The sequence below is a fragment of the Gambusia affinis genome, linkage group LG15 (assembly GCF_019740435.1).
Source record: "Gambusia affinis linkage group LG15, SWU_Gaff_1.0, whole genome shotgun sequence".
Classification (NCBI taxonomy): Eukaryota; Metazoa; Chordata; class Actinopteri; order Cyprinodontiformes; family Poeciliidae; genus Gambusia; species Gambusia affinis.
Window position 1 is genome coordinate 7,146,679 of NC_057882.1, and position 22,338 is coordinate 7,169,016.

Below are 22,338 nucleotides of genomic sequence, written 5' to 3' on the forward strand. Positions count from 1 at the left end.
GTGTCGGTGGGTTATTGATCAGGGGTCAGAGGTCACATCCTGACGACGTTTCCCACCTGCTGTCCACGAGGTTTCAGACTCACTTTGGGTAAAGAAAGAAATCAACTTAATTAACTTCACCAGGATGAAGGTGAAGAGGCTGCCTGAGAGACATCAGAGCGACGGTTTCCTGTCCTTCAGCGTGATGTCACACTGCCGTGGCGTCTCGGTGGAGAGAGGCGGGACCAGTGAAGAACCAGTATAGAACCACCTGAAAGCTACTTCCACTGGCTTCCACACCATTTCAGCTCCAGCTGAATCCAGCTCCATAATTTGCTCTTCATGCTGATCCAGGAGGAAGACCCCTCTGCCTGACGAGTTTCCTGGTCCGACTATCAGGCCATCACAGAACATTAAGGTCAGAGGTCAACAGGAAGCCTTTTGTCTCCTGAAGCAGTTTCAGTCACAGCTTCCTCCCAGGCCTTGCAGCGAGAGTGGCTGGTGATGAAGGTGTTCTGCTCTCAGCTTCCTGTCCTCGGGGCCAATGATTGGCCCCTCAGGTGAGCTCAGGTGTGAGATGGGTAAAGGTTTCTGTGCTGATGGTTAATAATCTGTTAATGATCTGCTGGACTCTATCCTGAAGCTCAGAGTTCCTTCAGACGGACGACTGCAGCTCAGATGGAGGACGACACCAGGGTAAGGCATTCACGGTTCTGATTCTGGTTTTGGTCCTGGTTCTGGCTCTGATTCTGGTCCAGGTTGGGGGAGTTCTCAAAACTTGAGGTGAGGGTTTCAGGGCTCAGAGTTAAACTTTGTTTAAGCCTTTCCGGTTTGATAAGATGACCACTCGTCCAAAATCAGTTTCTGTGAAGAAATATTATTAAATCTGTGACGAATGAAACCTCCAAACCATCCAGCTTCAGGTGTCAATTCACCTCTGGACACACAGGTACACAACACCGAAGCGTGACTCCCATTCTTCAGAAACGTGTGTGCCTTCCTGGAAGTGGTACCAAAGTTTGTTTGCTCTGATTTTGGTCACAGTGACACAATCAGCAGTTTATAGTCCATGCAAATGTTTTACACAGTTACTACATTCCTCAGTCAGTCAGAATGACCTGAAAACACCAGGAATAGCTTGGAAACACTGGAATCACAAGGAGAACCAATCACTTCCTTCTGTTAGGAGAATCACAGCAAACAAGCATCTCCTTCCTACTTCTTGTGAGGAGGTTGAGTCAGAACCAGGAGCTGCTAGTTAGCTGCCGGTTAGCTGCTGCTGGCTAGCTGCTGAGGGCTACCTGCTAGCCAACAGGTCATCATCAGATTCCTGCTCTGCATCATCAGGAGTTGTTACCACAATGCCACGGTGGAAAAACTCAGCAGCAACTGTTGCTTCTCTAAGGGTCAAAGGTTATCTCTAAACCACCTAAAGTCCATCGTTCTCCAGAGGAAAACTCATCTGTCATTAATTCTTCCCTTCTGCAAAAGTTTGAACCAGCACCTTTCTGCTTTGCTGTCGGTTTTGTCCCGACATTTTTGTTCTTTCACAAGCAGTTTCTTGCTGTTTCTTGTCGTTTCTGTCCTCACAAAAGCTGTTTCTGTCCGTTTTTGACCATTTCTTTTTGTTTCTGGCTGTTTCTTGCAATTTCCTGCTGTTTCTTGCTGTTTCTGTTATCACACAAGTTGTTTCTTTTTTTCCCGTTCCTGGCCATTTCTTTTTGTTTCTGGCTGTTTCTGTTGTCTCACAGGCTATATTTTCATTTCTGGCGGTTTCTGGGGTTTTCTGGCTGTTTCTTGCCGTTTCGGGACGGCCACAGAAAGCTGCCAATGGGAAGATTGCCCTGTCGTTTCAGTCATCTGTTTACATTTTCTGGCCTTGGTGTTTTGGACCTGGAACAGAACTCTGGACATTAAGGAGTGGATTCCACACTGCTGATGTAGAAAAATCTGTTTTCTCAGAACTAAACCGTTTCTTCTGCAGTCAGCGTCTTATTCTCACTAAATGTTCCTGAACTCCATCTGTTGAACCTGAATACCCGGTCAGGCTTCTGCACCTCTGTCCAAACAGGGCCCGGATTACCTGGAAGATGGACGGGGCCGGAGGCCGAGCAAGTCCGATTCTTCCATAAACCAGCCAATCAGAGCAGAGAGGGCGGGACTAGACATGATTTACACCATTGAAGACGTCCCACCATGGTACCTGTGCATTCTGCTGGGACTACAGGTGAGAATCGGACTACGCTGGCCCAGTTCCATCCAGAATGGTTCTGTCAGAACTCTGCAGACCATAATGGGTCAGGTGGGTCCTGACTGGATGTTTCAGTTTACTTCGTCTTGTTCTTGATGAATCCGTCACAAAGAAAATATGTTCTTCAAACAGCCTAAAAATGCCCAGTCCATTTAAATCCTGTTCAGGAGTCCGATCCAGTAAATCTGGAGGTTCTGACAGAATCCTGCTGGAGCCGGCTTTCCCTAAAATTACTACTAATTATTTTTAGCAGCAATAGTCAAATGACCAATGAAGTTGTGCAACATTGAAGAGTTTTAGGTTTTCCTCCTCCTGAGTCGATTTCCAATCAGTTTTATTTGAGGTGTTGCCAAGGAGACCCTGTGGTTGGGTAGCGGGTCTGAAGCAGCTTCCTCTTCTGGACGCTGAATCCTTGATCCTTCACAGGAAAGCAGCTCCATCACAGTGGGTCAGAACCGAACCGTAGCACGGCCAAACCTACCAGCGTTTGATCAGTTTCTGGAGACCAGAGAAGTTTCTGAGTCTGACATTGGTTTGGCAACGTTGCACACCGGAGCAAAATTAGCTTTACAGATAGCTGCTCATCAACTGCCAAATGGTGGCTCAACGACCCACCATTTGGGTCGTTGAGCTTTCTGCTGAGACTGAAGGGTGACTCTTTTCTCATTGGTTCACAGCATTACCTGACATGTTTCAGTGGCACTGTGGCAGTCCCGTTCCTTCTGGCTGAAGCTATGTGTGTCGGACGAGACCAAAACACTGTGAGTCAGCTGATCGGAACCATCTTCACCACCGTTGGAATCACCACACTGATCCAGACCACCGTAGGAGTCAGGTAGGTCTCTGCTGAAGCTTCAGGAGAATATGAGGAGCTGAAGACTAAAGTGAGTCTGTGCTTCCAGGCTTCCTTTGTTTCAGGCCAGTGCTTTTGCCTTCCTGATTCCTGCTCAGGCCATCCTCAGCCTGGACCGCTGGGCGTGTCCCAGTGAAGGTGATTCTTTATTTTTGAGCACTAATGCTTTGTTTCTGTGAATAAACATGGCAACCCTGACATTTCTGGGTTTTATTTCCAGATGTGATTTATGGGAACTGGAGTCTTCCCCTCAACACTGCCCATGTCTGGCACCCTCGGATCAGAGAGGTATGGTGACCTAGGTGGTCAGGCATCTAGATGTGGGTCAGGACTACTCTGGTCTCTTCAGACAACTTCAACAAGTCCTTAAAGAAGACTAAACTCTAAGGGCCTGAACCTGGTTCAGACAAGGTCGTGACAAACTCTGGACTGGACCAGAACTGGACCTCTGCCTCTCTACTGGAGCCTGGTTCTCTTCTGTTGAGAGTCAGAAGTTGCCAGGTTCTGCTGCAGGTCTGATAATAGAAGACATTACTCAATCTTGTCAGACTTCAGTTTAGCTTTAAGGTTCATTGTTAAGGCGGTTCTGATCCATTTAGTATTTTGTGCCACAGTGTCCTGGTGGAGTAGAATGTTACCTCTTAACCCCCACAGTGGCCTCCTGACCCCTGGCCAGCCTACCTCTCCTCGGCTGGGTCAGATTAAATTCGTTCTTCAGGGTCTAAAAGATTCCGTGATGTTTCTGTTTTCTATAGGAGCGCATGCTGGAGACGTTTTGCTCTTTGCTTGTTTACAGATTCAGGGAGCCATCATCATAGCGAGTCTGGTGGAAGTTGTGATTGGTTTGTCTGGATTACCTGGTCTGCTATTGGAGTACATTGGTCCACTCACCATCACACCAACCGTCTCCCTGATCGGTCTGTCCGTGTTCACCACCGCTGGAGACCGAGCTGGGGCCCACTGGGGCCTGTCTGCTTTGTAAGACACCTGTCCACCTGTCTGCGAAACCTGTTCATCTGTCCACCTATCAGCATCTCTCAACTTCTCAGCTTGAAACACGTAACCCTTAACAGACATGTATGTTTCTCTCTACAGATGTATTTTACTGATTGTGCTGTTTGCTCAGTACCTGAGGACAACATCACTTCCTGTTCCTGTTTACAGCAGAAGAAAAGGACTGACGTCCACCAGAGTCCAGATCTTCAAGATGTTTCCTGTAAATGAGACTCCACAGAGGCGGCGAAGTCAGTGATGACGTGATGTAATGATATTATCCTCTGATTCTCGTCACAGATCATCCTTGCCATAATGCTGGTCTGGCTCGTTTGTTACGTTCTGACTTTAACTGACCTGCTTCCTAACGACCCGGACCGCTACGGACACAAAGGACGGACCGACGCTCGTGGGGACATCATGGCGTCAGCTCCCTGGTTCAGGATGCCCTACCCATGTAAGGAACGCCCCTGATGTAATGAAGACACAGGGCTGATGATGATGATGATGATGATGATGATGATGATGATGATGATGATGATGTCCTATAGGTCAGTGGGGGTTGCCGGTGGTGACTGTTGCCGGTGTGTTGGGGATGTTGAGTGCCACCATGGCGGGGATTGTGGAGTCCATTGGAGATTACTACGCCTGCGCCCGTCTGTCGGGCGCCACGCCGCCACCAGTTCATGCCATCAACAGGTGAGTCTGGAAGTCGGTGGCTGGCTCCGCCCCTTTCCTGTTCAGGTTGTTGATTTTCTGCGTTGCTTGTTTCAGGGGGATCTTCATTGAGGGAACCTGCTGCATCATTGCAGGTCTGCTAGGGACAGGAAATGGATCGACCTCCTCCAGTCCCAACATCGGAGTCCTTGGAATCACCAAGGTGAAAATCTTCACCAGGATGAATGAGACCCTTCTTTACATCTAGTCAGATTACTCCAAGTTTTACTGGTTCCAGATGAACTGGTGTGGGGTTTACTGGTGCAGGATTTACTGGTACTTGGTGTTCTGTTGCTGGATGTACTCGTCCTGGGCCTACTGGTCCATTTATTACTAGTTCTGGATTATTGAGCATAGGGTTTAATGTTCTGTTGTATTTAAAATCATTTTGTTTATTTAGTGTCAATTGACAGCTAGCATCACCATGGGAGCTGAGTGTCTCGTAGTTTCTGGTCACCACTAGGGGGAGTATCTCAGTTTTATGTGCTGAGGCAGCTAAGCTGTTATTTAAGGCCAGTAGAAATCTATCTGGGGGTTGCTAATGAAAAAGGGAAACGGTTTTCTGTTGTGCTTAAACCATTATCTGCCTTCCTATAATGAGCTCAGCAGCTCCACCTTGGAGATTAAAATATTTCTAAAACACGAAAGAATTAAAGCAACACTCCAGGTTTGTTGTTGATGTGGGAATAAAATTATAAGATGATAAAAAGTACAAAAAGTTGATTTCACATAATACTGACCATATAAATGGAGGAGTTTGTCTTTTACTGCTGCTATAGAAAAGAGTCTTCTAAAAATGTCAGAAGGTTTAGGAGTTTTAAAGTCAAGCAGAGCAGGGTTGGTAGTAGGGGTGCATCAATTGCAGTTTTCTGGCCAATCGCCAATTACCAATCTTTTAAAAAGCTTAACCTGCCGATTCAGATTATGGTCAATACCAATTTTTTTTAGTCTGAAATGTTGCTCAATATAGCAAAAAAGTTGTTGAGTTAGCAAAAGTGGGCCACTATTATTAATTGTAAACATGCAGACATAACTTGGAGGGCCGGTCTGTCAGTCAAACTTTTCCCACTGGAGAGCTAAAGACAACCGTGGTTGATTCTTAGACCTTTGCCAAGCTAGATAAGATCGATGGATAAGATCGGCTCCATATGTAAAAATCGGCCAATTAAAGATCTCCCAAAATTAAGAAAATTGGCACCAATAAATCAGCTGGCTGATAAAGCGGTGCACCCCCTGTTGGTAGTAAACTCTGTAGACCTGGACAAGCCCGAGTCCATGGAAAGAGAACATGATGGCGTTTTGCAGTGTGTGTCGATGTTTGTCTGAAGGTCAACCTGTGTGTAGGTGGGCAGCAGACGGGTGGTGCAGTTTGGAGCTGGGATCATGTTCATCCTGGGATCGGTTGGGAAGTTCACAGCTCTGTTTGCCTCTCTGCCGGATCCCATCCTTGGAGGAATGTTCTGCACATTGTTTGGTAAGCCACAGGTTCTTTCAGCTCAGGTGAGTTGATGAGGTCACATTAATCCTTTTTATTTCATCTGCAGGTATGATTACAGCTGTGGGTCTATCAAACCTACAGCTGGTTGATTTGAACTCTTCCAGAAATCTTTTTGTTCTCGGGTTCTCAATGTTTTTCGGCCTCACGCTGCCAGCATACATGGACACACATCCGAAAGCCATCAGGACAGGTGAGTGTGTTTACCTGAGAATATTAGTGTTCATTAGAGTTTTTTTTTGTTTTAATATTTCTTTGATTTGCTGCTTTGAGTCCCTCAATTTAAAACATAAAAGCTGAGTTGACTCCCCCTGCTGGCGGATAATGAAATGACACCAGAGTTACACACTGCTTGTTGCTCCGTCTGCATCCATGACCTGTCCTACCTGTCGTTGTTACCATGGCAACTACATCTTGTGCCTGGCCAGGCAGGACTTCCTGACCAATCAGTCGTTCTACAGACCAGAACTGAACTGGTTCTGATTTGGAAATTGAATCAGTTTCAGTGTGAATAAAATCTGGAGTCCTCCTAACTGAACATTAGAGACACTTCTGGTTGGCTGTACTGGTTTTCATCTGGAGCTGCTGGTTGGCTGTACTGGTTTTCATCTGACTGAAATTATTCTCTCTCTTCTGGTTCAGGTGTTGCAGAACTGGATCAGATTCTGACAGTTCTTCTGTCCACTGAGATGTTCGTTGGAGGTTTTCTGGCTTTTTGTCTCGACAACACAATACCAGGTGAACAACAACCCAATCATCAGTTGCCAATAGCAACAGCTGATCAGGAGCATTTTCAGCTCTGGTCTATATGGAGAACTTTCTGTTTCACAGAATTTCAGTTTTTATATCAAGCCTCTACAAATACATAAAAGCATTAAATCCCTTTGATTAGATTTATTTCTTAAGAAAACCAATTCCAAAAAAAGACAAGATTGGAACCAACAAAACCTAAATATTGTGGACAGGTGGAGCTGCAGTGATGTCACATTCACCTGTTTTCTTCTTCTGTGTTCAGGAACGAGGGAGGAGCGAGGACTTGTGCAGTGGAGCTCCTCAAGCGCCGCGCCCACATCAGGCCCCGCCCCCTCTTCAGGCTCCTATGACTTCCCTGTGGGCATGGGCGTGGTCAGACGGACCCGCTGGCTCCGCCGGTTCCCCATCTGCCCCACCTTCACAGGTTTTAGGGTGTGCGAGGAAGATCTGCCCCCGGCAGGGGAGGAGCTAGCGGGACAGGGGGAGGAGCTAGGAGACGCCTCCCTGCCAAGCACCAAGGTGTGACAGTGATGTCATCAGGCTGAGCCAATGAGGTTGAATTTGATCAGTTTAAAGCTGCACTTTCTTCCAGAAAATTGATCAGAAGGTTCGTCTATCAATATGATTATTGATTAAATTATGGCTCCTGCAGCTGGACTCATGACAGCTTCCCGTTTCCCATCTGCTGTAGCTCCACCCCCTCCTCACCTTTAGGGTCAGAACTGGGACCAAATGTTTGGGTCAGAAGTTTGTTAGGTTTTCAATAAAATGTATTGAACTGTGTTTCTGGTGATGCTCTAGTTTAACTTTACAAATGGCGCCGCCTACTGGTCAAAAGCAGCCAACTTACTCAAGAATCACTAAGTTCTCATCAGGAACTACCTGAACCCCGTTCTATTTGGACTGGCCATAGAGTTCTGATGCTTTAGTGGAGGTCAAGTTCCTGGAACCACGACTGAACTCTCACCTTTGGGCTTCCTAAAGGTCAGGAATCATAACCCTTAATTCACGGAGATTCAACTTAAACTTCAAATTGGTTCTGATCGGTGGAACCAGACGATCCACATATCCAAGAAACAACGAGTCCAGTTCCACTACCATGTTTACTTAAGAATGCGGCAACCTCAAACACAATGATTACTAAACTCAAACGTAAGAATCTTGAGCGCAAATTTGATCACAATGGTTAATTTATTGAAACCTGAAACTTCAAAGCTTGACATTGAAAGAATGAAAATCTGACATTTTTGATTTCAGCACAGATTTCACATTAAATGAAGTTGCAGCCTTATTTTATAAACTCCACTGCTTTTCATGTTGAGGTTTGTTAGAAATGAACGAGTCAGTAAAGCTCAGAAGCAAAGGGTTAACCCTAACTCTAACCCCGAAGTCCTCCACTGATCACATGACGGTTCGTCAGCAGAACCTGCGATGAACTTTGACCTCCTGAGAAGGAAGCTGTTGCAGCAGAGACGGCCTATTTAAAGTCCTTTGGTTTCGCTGACATTAAACATTAATTAGCAAAAATAAAATCTAGAGGAGCAGCTGGAGCTTCAGGTCTGATGGAGGATCATGGTGACATCATCATGAGGTGTTGTCATGGTAACAGGTAGGTAGGGCCCACCGTACAGCAAGGGCACGCCCATCAGTGGAAACTGAATGACTGGCAGGACTGTTGGGTTTCCCCCCAACATGGGGAGGGCGGAGCCTGCAGGTAGGAACACCTGGACGAAGCGTCCAGTTTCTGGGTCCAGCAGCAGCTTCCTCTGAGCTGCAGCGCCGGCGTCCATGTAGAAGCAGCGATGACTGCTGGCGTCTAACATCAGGTGACAGGAAGCAGGGACACTCAACAAGGCTCCAGGTGCTGCAGTGGAAACCAGGTCCTTGCATACCTGGCCAGGTGTGAAAGTCTGTGAGCTCACAGGTAAGGGCTGCTGCGGCGGTTGAACCTGTTCACGTCTCCCAAAGCTCCTGCAGTCCGAATCTCTGCTGATTTCAGTCTGATTTGAAGAGTTATCCCTGACTTTGATCGGATTTTTGTCAGGTTTCACCAATAGGTGGAGGGGGGGAGGAGCTGGGGGGTGAAGGTGGGATGGCATGCAGCTCAGAGGAGGGTGGATGAAGGGGACACTTCTCAGGTGGGACTGCAGCCTGTAAAAACAGGGATGGAGGAGCTGGATGGGAGCAAAGGGAGAAGCTTCACATCGGGTGGAGCGCTGGCTCTGGGTGGAGCATGGACGGAACTGGTGGTCTGGGGCAGACTCAGAGGACTTCTGTTTCTGGAGATCATGTGGTGAGCGCTGCAAAGGTGCAAGGGAGACTGCAGCTGTCTCTGATTGGTTCAGTTCTGAAGGGACATGGTGGACGGGTTGGACATGGTGGACGGGTTGGACATTGCGGACGGGTTGGACATGGTGGACGGGTTGGACATGGCGGACGGGTTGGACATGGCGGACGGGTTGGACATGGCGGACGGGTTGGATAGGGGGCCTGTCTTCAGACTCGTCCATTGGCTGACTGTTTTGTTTTTCAATTGGTGCCGGACGGCTGCCAGCGTTGTCCTGTTGCCTGTTCTGTGATTTGCTGAGAGATGCCGTAACCATGGCAGCATGATGTTTACCCTCTGCAGCTGGGTGACGTGAGACGCTCTCTTCCTGGCCAATAGCGTTGCAGCTCGTTGGGTTCATGCTAACAGCTTTGCTGATGCTGTGGAAACTTTTCACATCTCTGACCAGGTGCAGTGGTGCTTTGAATGCGCCTGTCTCCCCCTGCTGTTCACCCTGCTGCCCTGCAGGGGGGGCAGGTGGAGCGTGTGGGGCAGGTGCTGCCTCCAGCTTCTTCAGGCTGTTAGCTGTGCTGCTGCTCTGCTCCACCTGCATCTTCTTGGACAGGATGTTCATTAAGAGGCTTGACGCCATCTTTGTTTTACTTTCATCCAGAGAATAAGATTTCTGAAGACATCGCCGACTTCCTTCCAGCAGGAGACCTGAAAGATCAGAAAACTGGATCAGAACTCAGTCTGGCACCAGATCAGGTCACGTCTGAACAGGGAAGCAAGATATCAGTCAGGACAAACGGCTGATCAGCTTCAAACCTCAGCATGGAAACCTGATAATCAACCAACCAGAAAAACCAACCAACCAACCAACCAACCAACCAACCCATCCTAAGTCAATATTCTGTCAGTTTGCCGTTTTGGATCTCTCCGATGTTTCTGTAATGACCTTGAACTGCTGCTGTGCTTCAGGATTACATTGAAATCATTTATTAAGTATTTAACAGAGAAGCTTTTACCGCTGTTGGCCCCTGCAATACGGCCTTTGTAGAACATGTAGTTGCCAGCCTCGCCACTGGCTGTGGGATGCGTGTGCAGCGATGCAGGCATGCTGTTCTGGCGTAGAAATGAAAGTGGACGGGTATGTTTTTCGGGAACTCCTCCCCTCTCAGGAGGGTCGTCCTTCATCATCACCTGTTCAGGTAAGCAGACAGGAAGACAAATACGCTCAAGTGAAGAAATATTCCGTTCTTAAGAAATGTCCCCCATTGATGGTTTTACTCATTAAACAGAAGTGAAGCATCACTCACACACACTCACCACACACACTACCTCCTGCTGCCCCGTTCGGCTAAAGCAGCTTCAGTGAGAAGCTCAGTCTCTCTGTCATCAGCCTGAGAAGGTTTGGACAATTCCTCCAGGAGACATTTGGTTTCTTGATTAGCTTATTTCTATAATCTCTGTGAGTTTAAGGTCTGGACTTTGACTAGGCCCAGGCCTCTTCATTCCTTCATTGTCAGCCAGTTCTTTCTGGATTTATGGAATGTTTTGGGTTATTGTCATGGTGCAGGATCCAGTTTCTACAAAGGCTATATTGTAATTTTTTTTGTAATATTTTGCCAGATGGTCTCAGATTTTCCTCTGAAAGACGACAGAGTCCATGATGGATGTGAGCTGATCAGGCCTTGCTTACCTGTCTGAGGAAGCAGACAAGCACATTTCAGGAAACCCTGCAGTTTGCTTATCGCCATGGAGAGGGAGACGCCATCAAAGACCTGCTCCATCAAACCTGCTGTCACATCGACAAAGCAGCAGCTCTGCAGATCAGGTTCATCTGATCTGTTCTGCAGCAACTCCAGCAGCTTCACCTGGATCTATACACAAATACAATAAATCTAATCTACTGACTTTGGACTAACTCCACTCACCTGTCTCTTAAAGGGACAGTGACCTCAAAATGAGAGGGTGGACAGGAAAGTTGAACAAATTATGGGAATGTAAAATAAACCCTTTGATGGACTGGTACCTGTCCAGGTGCCCCTGCCTTTGTCCCAGTGTCTGCTGGAAACGGATGACGGACAAATATCTAAATGTTTGAATGTTTTGTCTTTTAACCCGTTTGGATTTGGTGCAGCCATCCTGAAGGAAATGCCAACAATGTGCATTCTACCTGAGATCTGCAGCTCTGCACTAAGACGTGTGCAAATATTCAGGCATTAGTTCCATATGTTTCTGTAAAATGTCCTCTGGAAGGATTTTAATGAGAACAGCAGAGGGAACCTGAATCACTTCAGGGATCAAATCTGATGAAAGAATGTTTTCACTGATTTATCTTCTGTTCTCAGGAAGGCAAATCAGTGACAATGTCAGAAAAACTCACCTGTGTTTCCATGGTTGCGTGCATGCATTCTAAGCCACTGTCAGGCTCCAACTCTTCATCGTCCGATTGGAGGATAACGGAGGGAGAGAAGTGCAGAGACAGATCCTCCTCTGACCATACGCTGCTTTCATCCTCTTCCTCGTCATCCCTGCTGAAGATGTCCAGGTACTCCACCTCGCTCTCACCTGTCCAGGTGACCTCTGACCTCTTGTCTGTAGGAACTAGTGAACATGGCGGAAGGCTCTGAGGGCTGGAGCTGTGACGAGGCGGCAGGTCAGCCTCAGCGCAGCCATGTGCAGCGAGGTCCTTCCTCGCTCCTCTTCCTCCCTCCAGGACGCTCATAGTTTTTCTGTGGAGGAAAAAGATAAAAACAAACAGTTATGCTGATGTTTGGTGTTAATGATGGGTTTACCAGAAACTCTAAATAATTTATACAGAAATATTTAAAAGGCTAAATTACCTTCCATGTTGTAACTATCCAGTTTACAGCAATTAGTCGATACTTCATTTTAACTTTCTATATTTATTATTTTATCTTTATTTACGATTCTCCTCAAAGTTCTGTACTTCATCCTCATGTTGTCATAAAAAATCTCGAAGAAGGTCATAGTGATTAATCAATAAGACATCTTAATAGTGTTAATAATCACTAATAACACTGATTAATCACTAATAAATCTGATTAATTACTAATAAATCTGATTAATCAGTCTTATTAGTGATTAAATCAGTCCTGTGACTCCCTGCTGCTGATTTTACGTACATTTCTTCAGAGTTTAAATATCAGAGTTTTGGGTTCTGTGGCTCGGTTTAACGTCGACTCAACGGGAAAAAGTTCTGAAACTGAAATCATACATCAAAACATTTTCAAAGCGAAATCAGTTTATTGTTTAGTTAAAATAAATCACATAATAAAACATCAACAGTTGAACCAATCAGATCAGTTTACCTGGGATCAGATCAGAGATCAGAACCGACTCGGATCATTCAGGTTCTGGACCCAGCAGAGTCCGGCTCCAGGTCCAGATAGAATATTACTATTACTATACAGCCAATAGTCCAGGTTCCCGCTGCAGCTGGTTCCGATTCTGGAGTCTCTGGGTTCAGAACCGGGCGATCCACACCAACACTGCAGGAAAGAGAGAGGGAGAGAAAGAGAGAGAGCTTTCTATTTGTGGAGCTGACTGACAGACGAGACTGCTGCTCTCTCTCTCTCTCTCTCTCTCTCTCTCTGTTTCACTGAAGCTTGCTCGCCCGTCTCCAGTGTGTCAGCAACACACTCTCTCTCTTGTCCACATTGGTGTTATCTCCAGCAGTAACCCCGCTGGAGATATTGATTGGTCCAGGTGAGTTAGAGGAGGGATGTATCTAAAAGTTGCAGGTGGAAGTTTCAGAGGATGGATCTGACCATCTCTGATTTAGACTTTATTTTGTGAAACTCAAGGTTCTGATTTGAGTTTTGGTCCAGTTCTCGGTCCTGACCAGGCGGTGGTGGTAGTGGGCCACCTCGCTGCTTGCAACGCTAGAAATAACTAGCAGCAGAAGAATCGTCATTTCCTTTGCCATATCGGGAGTTGCAGCTGGGTGGTTCTGGTTCTGCGGTTTCGTGACGGTCTGCGTCAGATGCCTGGGTTCCAGTTCTCAGCTCTGCAGGTGAGTTCGCAACCGGTACCGGTAGAAATCAGGAAATCAGCACTTGGATCCGAGTCATGCGCTATGGACTCGGACCACAGTTCGACTGGTGGTGCTGTGGTCATTTCCGGTTAGCCGCCTGCTAACGCCAGAGCTGCTTTACGGCAATCAGCTGATCTGACCGGAAGTGTATGACGAAGTTGCGCAGCAAGACCTCAGACAGAGATCAGTGACCGAGACCAGAACCGGTACCTATCAGTGGACGGACATGAGCAGCGCATGCGCAGAGCAGAGGCTGGTGTTCAGCCCCGGGCTCGTGCAGCTGGTCCAGGTACCGTTTACCTGTAAAAAAACAGCTGGGGGCCTGGGGGCGTGGCTCCGGGTCTGCAGGTGGGAACAGGTGGTAGAGCTAGTTCAGGTGGGAACAGGTTGGGCCAGGCAGGTCTCGACAGGTAACAGAGACAGGTGCACTCAGGTATACTAGCGAGGTGGTCCCGTATTAGGAACCGGTCTCCATGGAGACGCTCGGTTCTGTCACCAAAGCGCTGTCATCAAAGTGAGGCCTCCATGTTGTTTATAAATGTGCAATAGGACTGTTCTGGTTCTGGATCCTAGCGGTTCTCTGGCGTTCAGATTCAGTTCCTCTCGGTATTTCGGACCTTCAGTTTGGTACTGAACTTGCTGGTTCCATAGCAACAGGTTACGCCCCTGTCTAACCTGGCTCTCTGCTTCATCCCCAGGATGAGGTCCTGCCCCAGGGCCCAAGGGTTTTGGTTACCGGGGCGACGGGCCTTCTGGGTCGGGCTGTCTGCAAGGAGTTCCAGAATCACGGCTGGACGGTGAGCGGAACCGGCCTGCGGCGAGCCCGGCCCCGCTTCCTGCGCTGTGACCTGACCGACGAGGACGCAGTGCGCCGGCTGCTGCAGGAGACCAAGGTACCAGACCTTGGACTAGACCAGACTGAAGTTTCTGAATGCTTGGACTAGGCCAGACTGAGGTTGACTTTATTGATCTCAGAACAAATTAGATGTTTTCACTCGTCATCACCTTTGAGTTTTAGATCACATTTAATTTCTCTAAGTTTACTGAAATACTGATTCTAAAATATGAATCAATGAACATGGAAGATCTGAACATCCAGTAAAAATCCAGATTCTTCTGGATCACTGTGGGATCTGATCCTTCAGCACAACCTGGCAACCCGCAGCATCCTCTTCATAAGTCCATCATATGACAGTGTCTTCAGTCAGAGGACTCTTCAGTTTGGCTCTCATACAGACTGCTACAGCAGATCTCCCCCAATTAATAATACTGGATTATCAATAATACTTTGGGATCAAATTATTATTGATCTCAATAAAAGCTTATTGGGATCAAATTATTATTGATCTCAATAAAAGCTTATTGGGATCAAATTATTATTGATCTCAATAAAAGCTTATTGGGATCAATAAGTTATTATTGAACTGAATTGTTCCCTCTCACTGTGGAGCCGTTTTATGTAATGGAGACTAATAACCAATTAATTTTCTGCATTAATTTAAACTTTCCTTCACTTTCAAGATGTTTGTAGCGTCTCTGTCCTTGGACAGCCAGACGGGGTCAAAGGTCATGGGTGCAGCAATTTCAGAGAGATTCATTTTCTGTAAATCAGACATTTTGTGGATTCCCTTTTAGCAGCAGAGCAAAACAGGAAGTACACTTGATGATGTCACTGATCCTCTGACCTCATCAGCTTTATTGTTAGCAAAGAGAAATAAACTGAAGGGTCATTTAAAGGTCTACTCAGGTTCTGGTGCTGATTGACCCGGACGGCTCTCCGGGCTTCAACCGGTGTCGTCATGGTAACCTGAGCGTTTCTGTTCCAGCCCGACGTTCTGGTCCACTGCGCCGCAGAACGGCGTCCGGACGTCATGGAGAGAAACGCGGACGCGGCGGTCAGCCTGAACGTCAACGCCTCCAGCACCGTCTCCAGGGAGACAGGTCAGTGGTCACATGACTCCGCGGAGCCAGACTCCAGGTTCAGACCACAGACTTTTATATGTTGCATCAGCTGCAGTTCTCACAGACTTTTATATGGTCCTGTTGGTTCAGACCCGGACCCTCTCTGGTTCTTTATGACCCGGTCCAATCAGGTCTGGTACAAGAACCCAGTTGGTTCAGATAAGTCTAGAAATCCAAAAACAGGAAGTTTGTTTTTGCTCCAATAGCTTCCAGTCTGTTTAGAAGGTTCTGGTTCCGTAGAACCATTCTGACGCGACGCCCAGAGAGCCGGATCAGAACTTGCTCTCAGGTTCCGCTCCAAACCAAAGGATTGTTTTTTGGTTCTGATCACAAGGAAAATGGATTTTAACAATCCTGGCGTTCATGTGCCAGGAGGACCAAGGTCATGTATGTTTCCTGTAACCTTTGACCTTTCTGACCGCAGCCGCCTGCGGTGCCCTGCTCATCTACATCAGCACCGACTACGTGTTTGATGGCCGGAACCCTCCGTACGGCGAGGACGACTGTCCCAACCCACTCAACCTGTACGGGCGGAGCAAGCTGGAGGGAGAGAGGGAGGCACTCAGACACTGCCCAGGTAAACGACAGGCAGGCGACAGGCAGGCGACAGGCAGGCGACAGGTGGTCTGTCTTTTTGCCCAGGTGACTTACCTGTGGGGACCAGTAGGTGATGCTGATGACTTAAAGTTACCTGATGCTTTACCTGCAGCTAAGTCAGGACAGATTTTCACCTGCAAAACATTTTGGATCAGCTGCAGTTCTCACTAAATCTGCTTATTGTGCAGATAATCAAAATCAACTCAAATGTTTTTTTTTGATCCGAACAGAAATTAAATAAATTTAATAAGTAAATTGTGGAAGTCCAACCTGCTAGAAGAACCTGGGCTATAGGTTCTGTTAGGGATTTGCAGAGGTCAACCAGAGAGACACTAAATGGTTTCCAAAAGTATTGCTAATGTATTACAAAAAAATAATTGAGAAATGATGAGTTGGGCCAAAAACAGAGGTCAACATAATAAACTGCAACACAAAGGACTGAAGCACAAACTGACCAAGCAAACAAGACATGAGGGGAAACTTAAACAGCAGAGCATCACTCCTCCTGACCAGTAGGGGGCGACAGTAGAAAGGGGAAAAACTCCCCTTTAACAGGAAGAAAACTACAGCAGAACCAGAACCGGGTCAGTACCAGCTGCCGTCTGACCCGACTGGAGGTTGGAGAAGACAGAGCAGAAGAACTGAACCAGGAGAACTTTCTATGTTACAGTAAAAAGTTATGATAATGCAGACTGGAGAGTAGTAGGAGAAAAAAGTGAGGTGGTCAGATTGTCTGCAGCTTGTAGCATCATGACTACAGAGGCAGCTCAGGATGACCTCGTGGTTCATTGGTGGACTGAGCGCTCCCCTGTTTCAGGCGCGGTGATCCTGCGTGTTCCCGTCCTGTTCGGGGAGGTGGAGTCTGTGACGGAGAGCGCCGTGACGTCGCTATGGCAACAGGTCCAGGAGGCGACGGAGGAGCGGCGGGCGCTGGACCACTGCCTGCAGCGCTTCCCCACCGACGCTCGAGACGTCGGCGCCGTCTGCAGGAAGCTGGCTGAGAGAGCGAGACAGGTGGGAAATCAGAGCGCGCAAGTCGGCATGTATAAAAATTAACGTGGCGTGAAAGTTTACTTAAATAAACTTTTTACCTGCCATGTGCTGCGGCCACGCAAACTTTCTCTGTGGATAATGACCAACTACAAAGCGTCAAAACTCACCTAAATACACTGAAATCTGAGTACATTCATTTATTTAGACCAAGAAGCTTCGAACCCGGTGTTTATCATAACGTTAATATTTTATCGTTTAAACATAAACAATGAAACTGAACCGCATTTGTCCTCAGACAGTAACATAACACTCACAAAATAAAAAACAAAAAAAAAAATATATATATATATATATATATATATATAATCCTGGCGGACCCTCTCTGGTTCTTGTATATATATATATATATATATATATATATATATATATATATATATATGTGTGTATATATATATATATATATATATATACATATAATTTGTCCTCAGACAGTAACATAACACTCACACAAAATAAAAAATAATATATATATATATCTATATCTATATATATATATATATATATATATATATAAAAGGATGTGAAAACCTCACTCCAAAGTAAATAGTACTTTTCCTTCCTGCTGTTCAAACAGGCATTAGCATAATATCTTTATTTTTTTAATTTTCTTCAAAATGTATTATTTTTATTTTTTGTGAGGTGACCTTATGTACCCTGAAAGCAACTTTTAAATAAAATATATAATGATTAATTGTACTGCTACGAACAAGGACCGTTGCCATGGTTACTGGGGCCAATAGTGGCAGGCTTCTGGATTATTTAAACTAAGGTACATTAAGATGTATTTATGGGTGGCGACAGGGTGGACCAGCAGCAGTTGCGCTCTATTTCCCTCAAATTGGGATTTATAAAGGGAAGGTGCGCAGCGTGCCCACGGCTTTATACATCCAAGTTTTTCTGTGCGCTGCACTTTTCTAAGTTTGTCCGTACGGCAAGTTTAATTGTGAAAACTGTGCAACGTTTTATACACGAGGCCCCTGATCTTTGATAAGTCAAGTCTCAGATCACACAGATCATTAATGCTGCTTCACTTCCTGAGGGTGAAGCGTTCATGTTCAGGTGGATGACAGTCATTTAATTTTTAATGGAATCGATTTTATTTAAGGGGAATCCCGTGCAGCCGTTACTGCTGAGATCTGGAGTCGATGGATCAACAGAGCCGTGACTCTGAGGACGTTTGGCAACTGGACTGAGATAAAACCTGGGATTCTTATCATTCTCCTCTGTTAGTCCTCTGTTGTTACTCGGTGCAGGCTCTGAGATTTAACAAAGAACTATGAGGAAATACAGCCGTGTGTCAACACAAGATCAGGAGTTTGATGATGGGAGTGTGTGTAAGGTCTGTTAATGTTTTGAATGAAGTGCTCTGACTTTGAATGTCCTCCACTACAAACTACAAACTGAAGGCATTTTAGCGCTTTGGAACAAAACACTAAGTTAGTTATTTGAATGAATTACAGGTATTAATTAATGACTGCAGGACTTCCGAGGGCCGAAGTCCTGCTGCCTTTAGATGTGTCTGGTCCTCCACTGTTGGGTTAGATGGGGGAAAACTGCCTCACTAACCTGCACTCACATCTACACAGCTCTGCTGATATGCTAATAAGCCAATATGCTAATGAGCCAATACCATAGCGAGCTGATATTGGAGCCGGGGGAAGTTGTGAAAATGTCAAATATTGTGGAGTTCCCAGCCAGGTCTCTGAAACCAAATCTGTTTCTCTCAGCAGGATCCGTCCATCCGAGGAATCTTCCATTTCTCCGGTAAAGAGCAGATGACCAAATATGAGATGGCTGTTGCCATGGCGCAGGCCTTCAACCTGCCGTCCAATCACCTCGTACCTGTGAGTCAGCTGATTGCTTTATCATTCTATTGTTTTCCTAAGACATTCATTATTGCCTGCTGCCAATAGTTTAAGTGGTAACGATTGGAGTTCTGTTGGTGGTTCTGTTGCATCATCTCATGCTGTCTCTCCATCCGCCCGCAGCTGACGGAGCAGCCGGCCGGGTCCGCTCCTCGTCCAGTCAACAGCCAGTTGAACTGTTCCCGCCTGGAGCAGCTGAGCCTGAGCGTGGAGCCGCGAGCGTTCTCCGTCGCCATCAGCGAGTGTCTGTGGCCGTTCACGGCCGACAAACGCTGGAGACAGACCGTCTTCCACTGAACCCGTCCCGCTTCAACAGCACCAGTCCAACTGCTTCAAGCTCCACAATGAATGTTTCAGATTTTATTTTAATTTTTTTCCTTTTTGAAGAGTGAAACACTGGGAGGGATCAGGGTGGACTCCTGCGTCCCAGATCATCTGCTGTGGAAACTGAAGTGATTCTGTCAGTGGAAACAGGTTGAGCTGAATATTTCCCCTCAGGCCTTGATTTACATTTAGCTCTGGTTTAGTTTCTGTTTATGTATCTGATTACACTGAAAAAATTATATGACTGCTTGGACTCAAGCTCTACGGTGTCCCACAGAGGACAGGAAATGACAATAAAAGAAAGTCATTCTGATTTAGTTTGAATGTCGTCTAAGTTCCCGACCAAAGCTTCAGACTGGAGGTATGAGGGCAGGTTACGTGTCTAATTATAAAGTAATGAAGATTAACTTGAATTGTGTTGGTGTTGGGTTTTATTTTCAACAGCGAAGCGTCTCGTCCATCAGCGTCCCTGATGTTTGGGTCCAAACAGGAAACATGGGGCCAGGATTCAGTGTTTGGAAAGACAAAAGTGATAATCCAGCCTTAATCTGGCTGTGAGAGAAGGGGCCCTGATGCCTCAGCGTTTAATAATCTGACACAAGTTTTAACATGCCTATGTTTCAGAAAAACACCAGTCAGGTTTTAGATCCAGTCCAAAAGCTGCTAAACGTTCAGGTGTTGAAATATCTGGAAACATAGGATTCAGGTAGTTCTTTAAACACGTGGGTGGTCACGTGTTTTTTTGTTGTTTTTTTTACCAGTTACTTTGATGGTCACTTCACCCATTCAGTCTGTCAGTCAATCTCAGTGAACAGGTGAGGTAATCAGAGCAAGAGAAGCAGCAGAATCCCGTGAAGCCTGTAACTTTGAAATGAAAAAAGAAATGCATTTTTGACAGACTTTTTGGAACTGCGTAAGCCAGAACTCTCACGGTGCATCCAGTGGATATTTGAATTGAATTCACCTTTAAGTCTCAAGTTTTTGATTTTTGCAATTTTGAGTTGTCCGTCAAATAGTCACTACAATGACTTTGATCAGTTTAGTTGAAGGTGGAGAAAAGGGCAGGAGAGAGGACAAAGCAACGGGTTTAGTTTCCAAGAATAATTTGAAGCATTTCCAGAGGAAAGGGCGACGGCACCCTCTGCTGGCCAAAGCGGAGAACAACGTTTTAGTGTCTTATCTGAAGTCAGCCTGCTGACTACAGATCCTATGAAATCACAATAATTGTGATTTAATGAGACTGGCAAAAGTATGTTTGCGGTGAAAACTTGTTTTAAACAGTAAATCTTGCATATCTCGAGGCTTAAAGGATACTTTCATATCCAAAAAGTGGCTATGTTGAAAATTTGGTCCTTTAAAGGTGGTTGTATCTAAACAATCAATTGCGGTCCTATCAATTTCAATTTAACTGTGATATTGAGATTGTTCAAAGTCCTTAAAAACTCGTCAAAATCCTCTTCCAAACGCCGAAAATATTATCGAGAAATCGGAAATAACAAATGGGTTTCTTTGAGGTCTTCCTTTGAGACAATAAAAATATTTGCGTGAGCAGGAGAGAGTTTTTTGCCCATCGCAGTGCCCTTTGGGAAAAAAATTTCTCCATTGAGCTCAGTCATTCCTAGTGCGGTTTATTTCTAACAGCTGTAAGAGCTCTTTATCTGTTGTCTGAATATTCTTTGAAGATCTCTCTCACTGCATAAATTCCTTCCTGAATGTCTATATTTGAGTAAATACTATCGATGTCGAGTGAAAATAGAAACGGATATTCAGGAACAATTAATTATCTAACTGCTCTACAGCGCCCCCTAACGTGAGATGGGACAAACCATAAGTCATAGAGATCCGACATTCGGTAGCTATGTAGGTAGATCACCCCAAATCAAGAAAAAAAGTCTCTTGGAGGTATCCCCTGAAATGTACAGGAAGGCAGCCATTTTGGGCTAACAGGGAAAATTTGGGCCATTTTTCACTTTTACACACCTCAAACTTTAACAAACTCCTTCTTAGGATTTTGACCTATCGGCTTCATTTTTGGTCAGGATGCGGTAAAGGGTGGGGCATCAAAAGTTATCAAAAAAATTTAGTTTTCATATACGCTCAGGGGGCGTCACCAAGTGGCGAACTTGGCGTACTTGCAAAAGCAAACAAAACGCAATAATGTTCACAAAAAAAGGTCAATTGGTACCAAACTTGGCATGAGTGATCCTGATTGGATGCCTGACCATCCTATGTCGTCATAGTCTGACGTCATCGAAGCCCCGCCCTCTGAGGAAGTGACTGTTTTGTACTTGGAAAGCTCCATCTCTGACCCCCTTGACTTAATCAAGATGGTCTTGTTTCAGAACACAGACAACAAGTTGGATCGCCAAGAGTCTTCAGTGGACGGTGTGGCTGTGGCGGCGCGGTACAGTTACAGGTGACACAGTTGCCATCCGTTTGGCTCTAAATTCCATATATTCAGATGACCTTGTCATTATGGTAAAGGGTTTCAGCATTACGAGATAAATGAACACCACCAGGAGTGTTGGATCAAACAACCTGGATGGGTAACTGAAAGAGCTGGGCTGCCTGCACCTCTTTAGTAAAATCAAATGTGGAACATAAATGTTGCATAGCTTAAATTTACTCAGAATAATTCTGCCCAGAAGCACAGTCAAGACAGATAAGATAAACAGAAAAGACAAAAAGACGGGTGAATTTAAATATTTTCTAATGCATTATATCAAAGCAAGAAATTGCAAATGGTTCTAATTTTCTTGCTTTTATTTTTACAAGTTGGATGGTCGGTTTACATGTCTTCTCATTTGTACACAAACTCTAGCAGGCTGCTCTATGCCTGAGGATATACGAGAGATGTCTTATTCCCACACATTATTATTACCGCAGACTTTTGATCTTATGAGCTGTCCTCCGTACACCTATTGACATAAACTGAGGCAGCAGGATTTTCGAAATCCCACCTTGCACGATCTCTTTGCCCATCATTTTTTTTGTGATCATTATCATGCCAAACACCTTCTCAAATAAATGTCAGTAAAAGTCAAGACATTCATCTGACTCCCTAAGGCATAAGTGTCATTTACCATAAAAAAAGATCTCTATGATTCCACGCTGCTCAAGCATATAAAACCAAGGACCGTATCCTAGTCAAGTCATATTAAAGAGTA

The 22,338-nt window shown here is 45.7% G+C and overlaps 3 protein-coding genes across 9 annotated transcripts; 2 read left to right on the top strand and 1 right to left on the bottom strand.

Moving 5' to 3' along the window:
* Positions 1-6: 6 nt before the first annotated feature.
* slc23a1 (solute carrier family 23 member 1) lies at positions 7-7,814 on the top strand. 3 transcript variants are annotated; one of them, XM_044140604.1, is made up of 14 exons: positions 7-675; positions 2,051-2,206; positions 2,908-3,065; positions 3,133-3,221; positions 3,304-3,371; positions 3,880-4,061; positions 4,179-4,299; positions 4,377-4,533; positions 4,628-4,775; positions 4,851-4,956; positions 6,138-6,267; positions 6,338-6,481; positions 6,931-7,026; positions 7,304-7,814. In XM_044140604.1, the coding sequence occupies exons 1-14, from the start codon at positions 658-660 to the stop codon at positions 7,564-7,566; spliced, it is 1,836 nt and encodes a 611-aa protein (XP_043996539.1). In that variant the 5' UTR covers positions 7-657; the 3' UTR covers positions 7,567-7,814. The 3 variants fall into 3 exon arrangements, with proteins under 3 accessions (XP_043996539.1, XP_043996540.1, XP_043996541.1); XM_044140605.1 differs by lacking the exon at positions 7-675 and adding an exon at positions 1,073-1,294 and having other exon boundaries at positions 7,304-7,809; XM_044140606.1 differs by lacking the exon at positions 7-675 and having other exon boundaries at positions 1,803-2,206; positions 2,928-3,065; positions 7,304-7,808.
* A 404-nt stretch (positions 7,815-8,218) lies between these two features.
* Positions 8,219-13,043, bottom strand: prob1 (proline-rich basic protein 1). Of its 2 annotated transcripts, XM_044140603.1 has the most exons (5): positions 12,646-13,043; positions 12,460-12,539; positions 11,697-12,045; positions 10,336-10,510; positions 8,247-10,027 (listed from the first exon to the last, which is right to left on the bottom strand). In XM_044140603.1, the coding sequence occupies exons 3-5, from the start codon at positions 12,036-12,038 to the stop codon at positions 8,595-8,597; spliced, it is 1,950 nt and encodes a 649-aa protein (XP_043996538.1). In that variant the 5' UTR covers positions 12,039-12,045; positions 12,460-12,539; positions 12,646-13,043; the 3' UTR covers positions 8,247-8,594. The 2 variants fall into 2 exon arrangements, with proteins under 2 accessions (XP_043996537.1, XP_043996538.1); XM_044140602.1 differs by lacking the exon at positions 12,460-12,539 and having other exon boundaries at positions 8,219-10,027.
* A 175-nt stretch (positions 13,044-13,218) lies between these two features.
* Positions 13,219-19,484, top strand: mat2b (methionine adenosyltransferase II, beta). Of its 4 annotated transcripts, none has more exons than XM_044140612.1 (7): positions 13,219-13,349; positions 14,069-14,263; positions 15,197-15,311; positions 15,757-15,909; positions 16,747-16,943; positions 18,710-18,826; positions 18,971-19,484. In XM_044140612.1, exons 1-7 carry the CDS (start codon positions 13,320-13,322, stop codon positions 19,142-19,144), a joined length of 981 nt encoding a protein of 326 aa, XP_043996547.1. In that variant the 5' UTR covers positions 13,219-13,319; the 3' UTR covers positions 19,145-19,484. The 4 variants fall into 4 exon arrangements, with proteins under 4 accessions (XP_043996547.1, XP_043996548.1, XP_043996545.1 ...); XM_044140613.1 differs by having other exon boundaries at positions 18,713-18,826; XM_044140610.1 differs by lacking the exon at positions 13,219-13,349 and adding an exon at positions 13,444-13,659.
* The last annotated feature ends 2,854 nt before the right edge of the window (positions 19,485-22,338 follow it).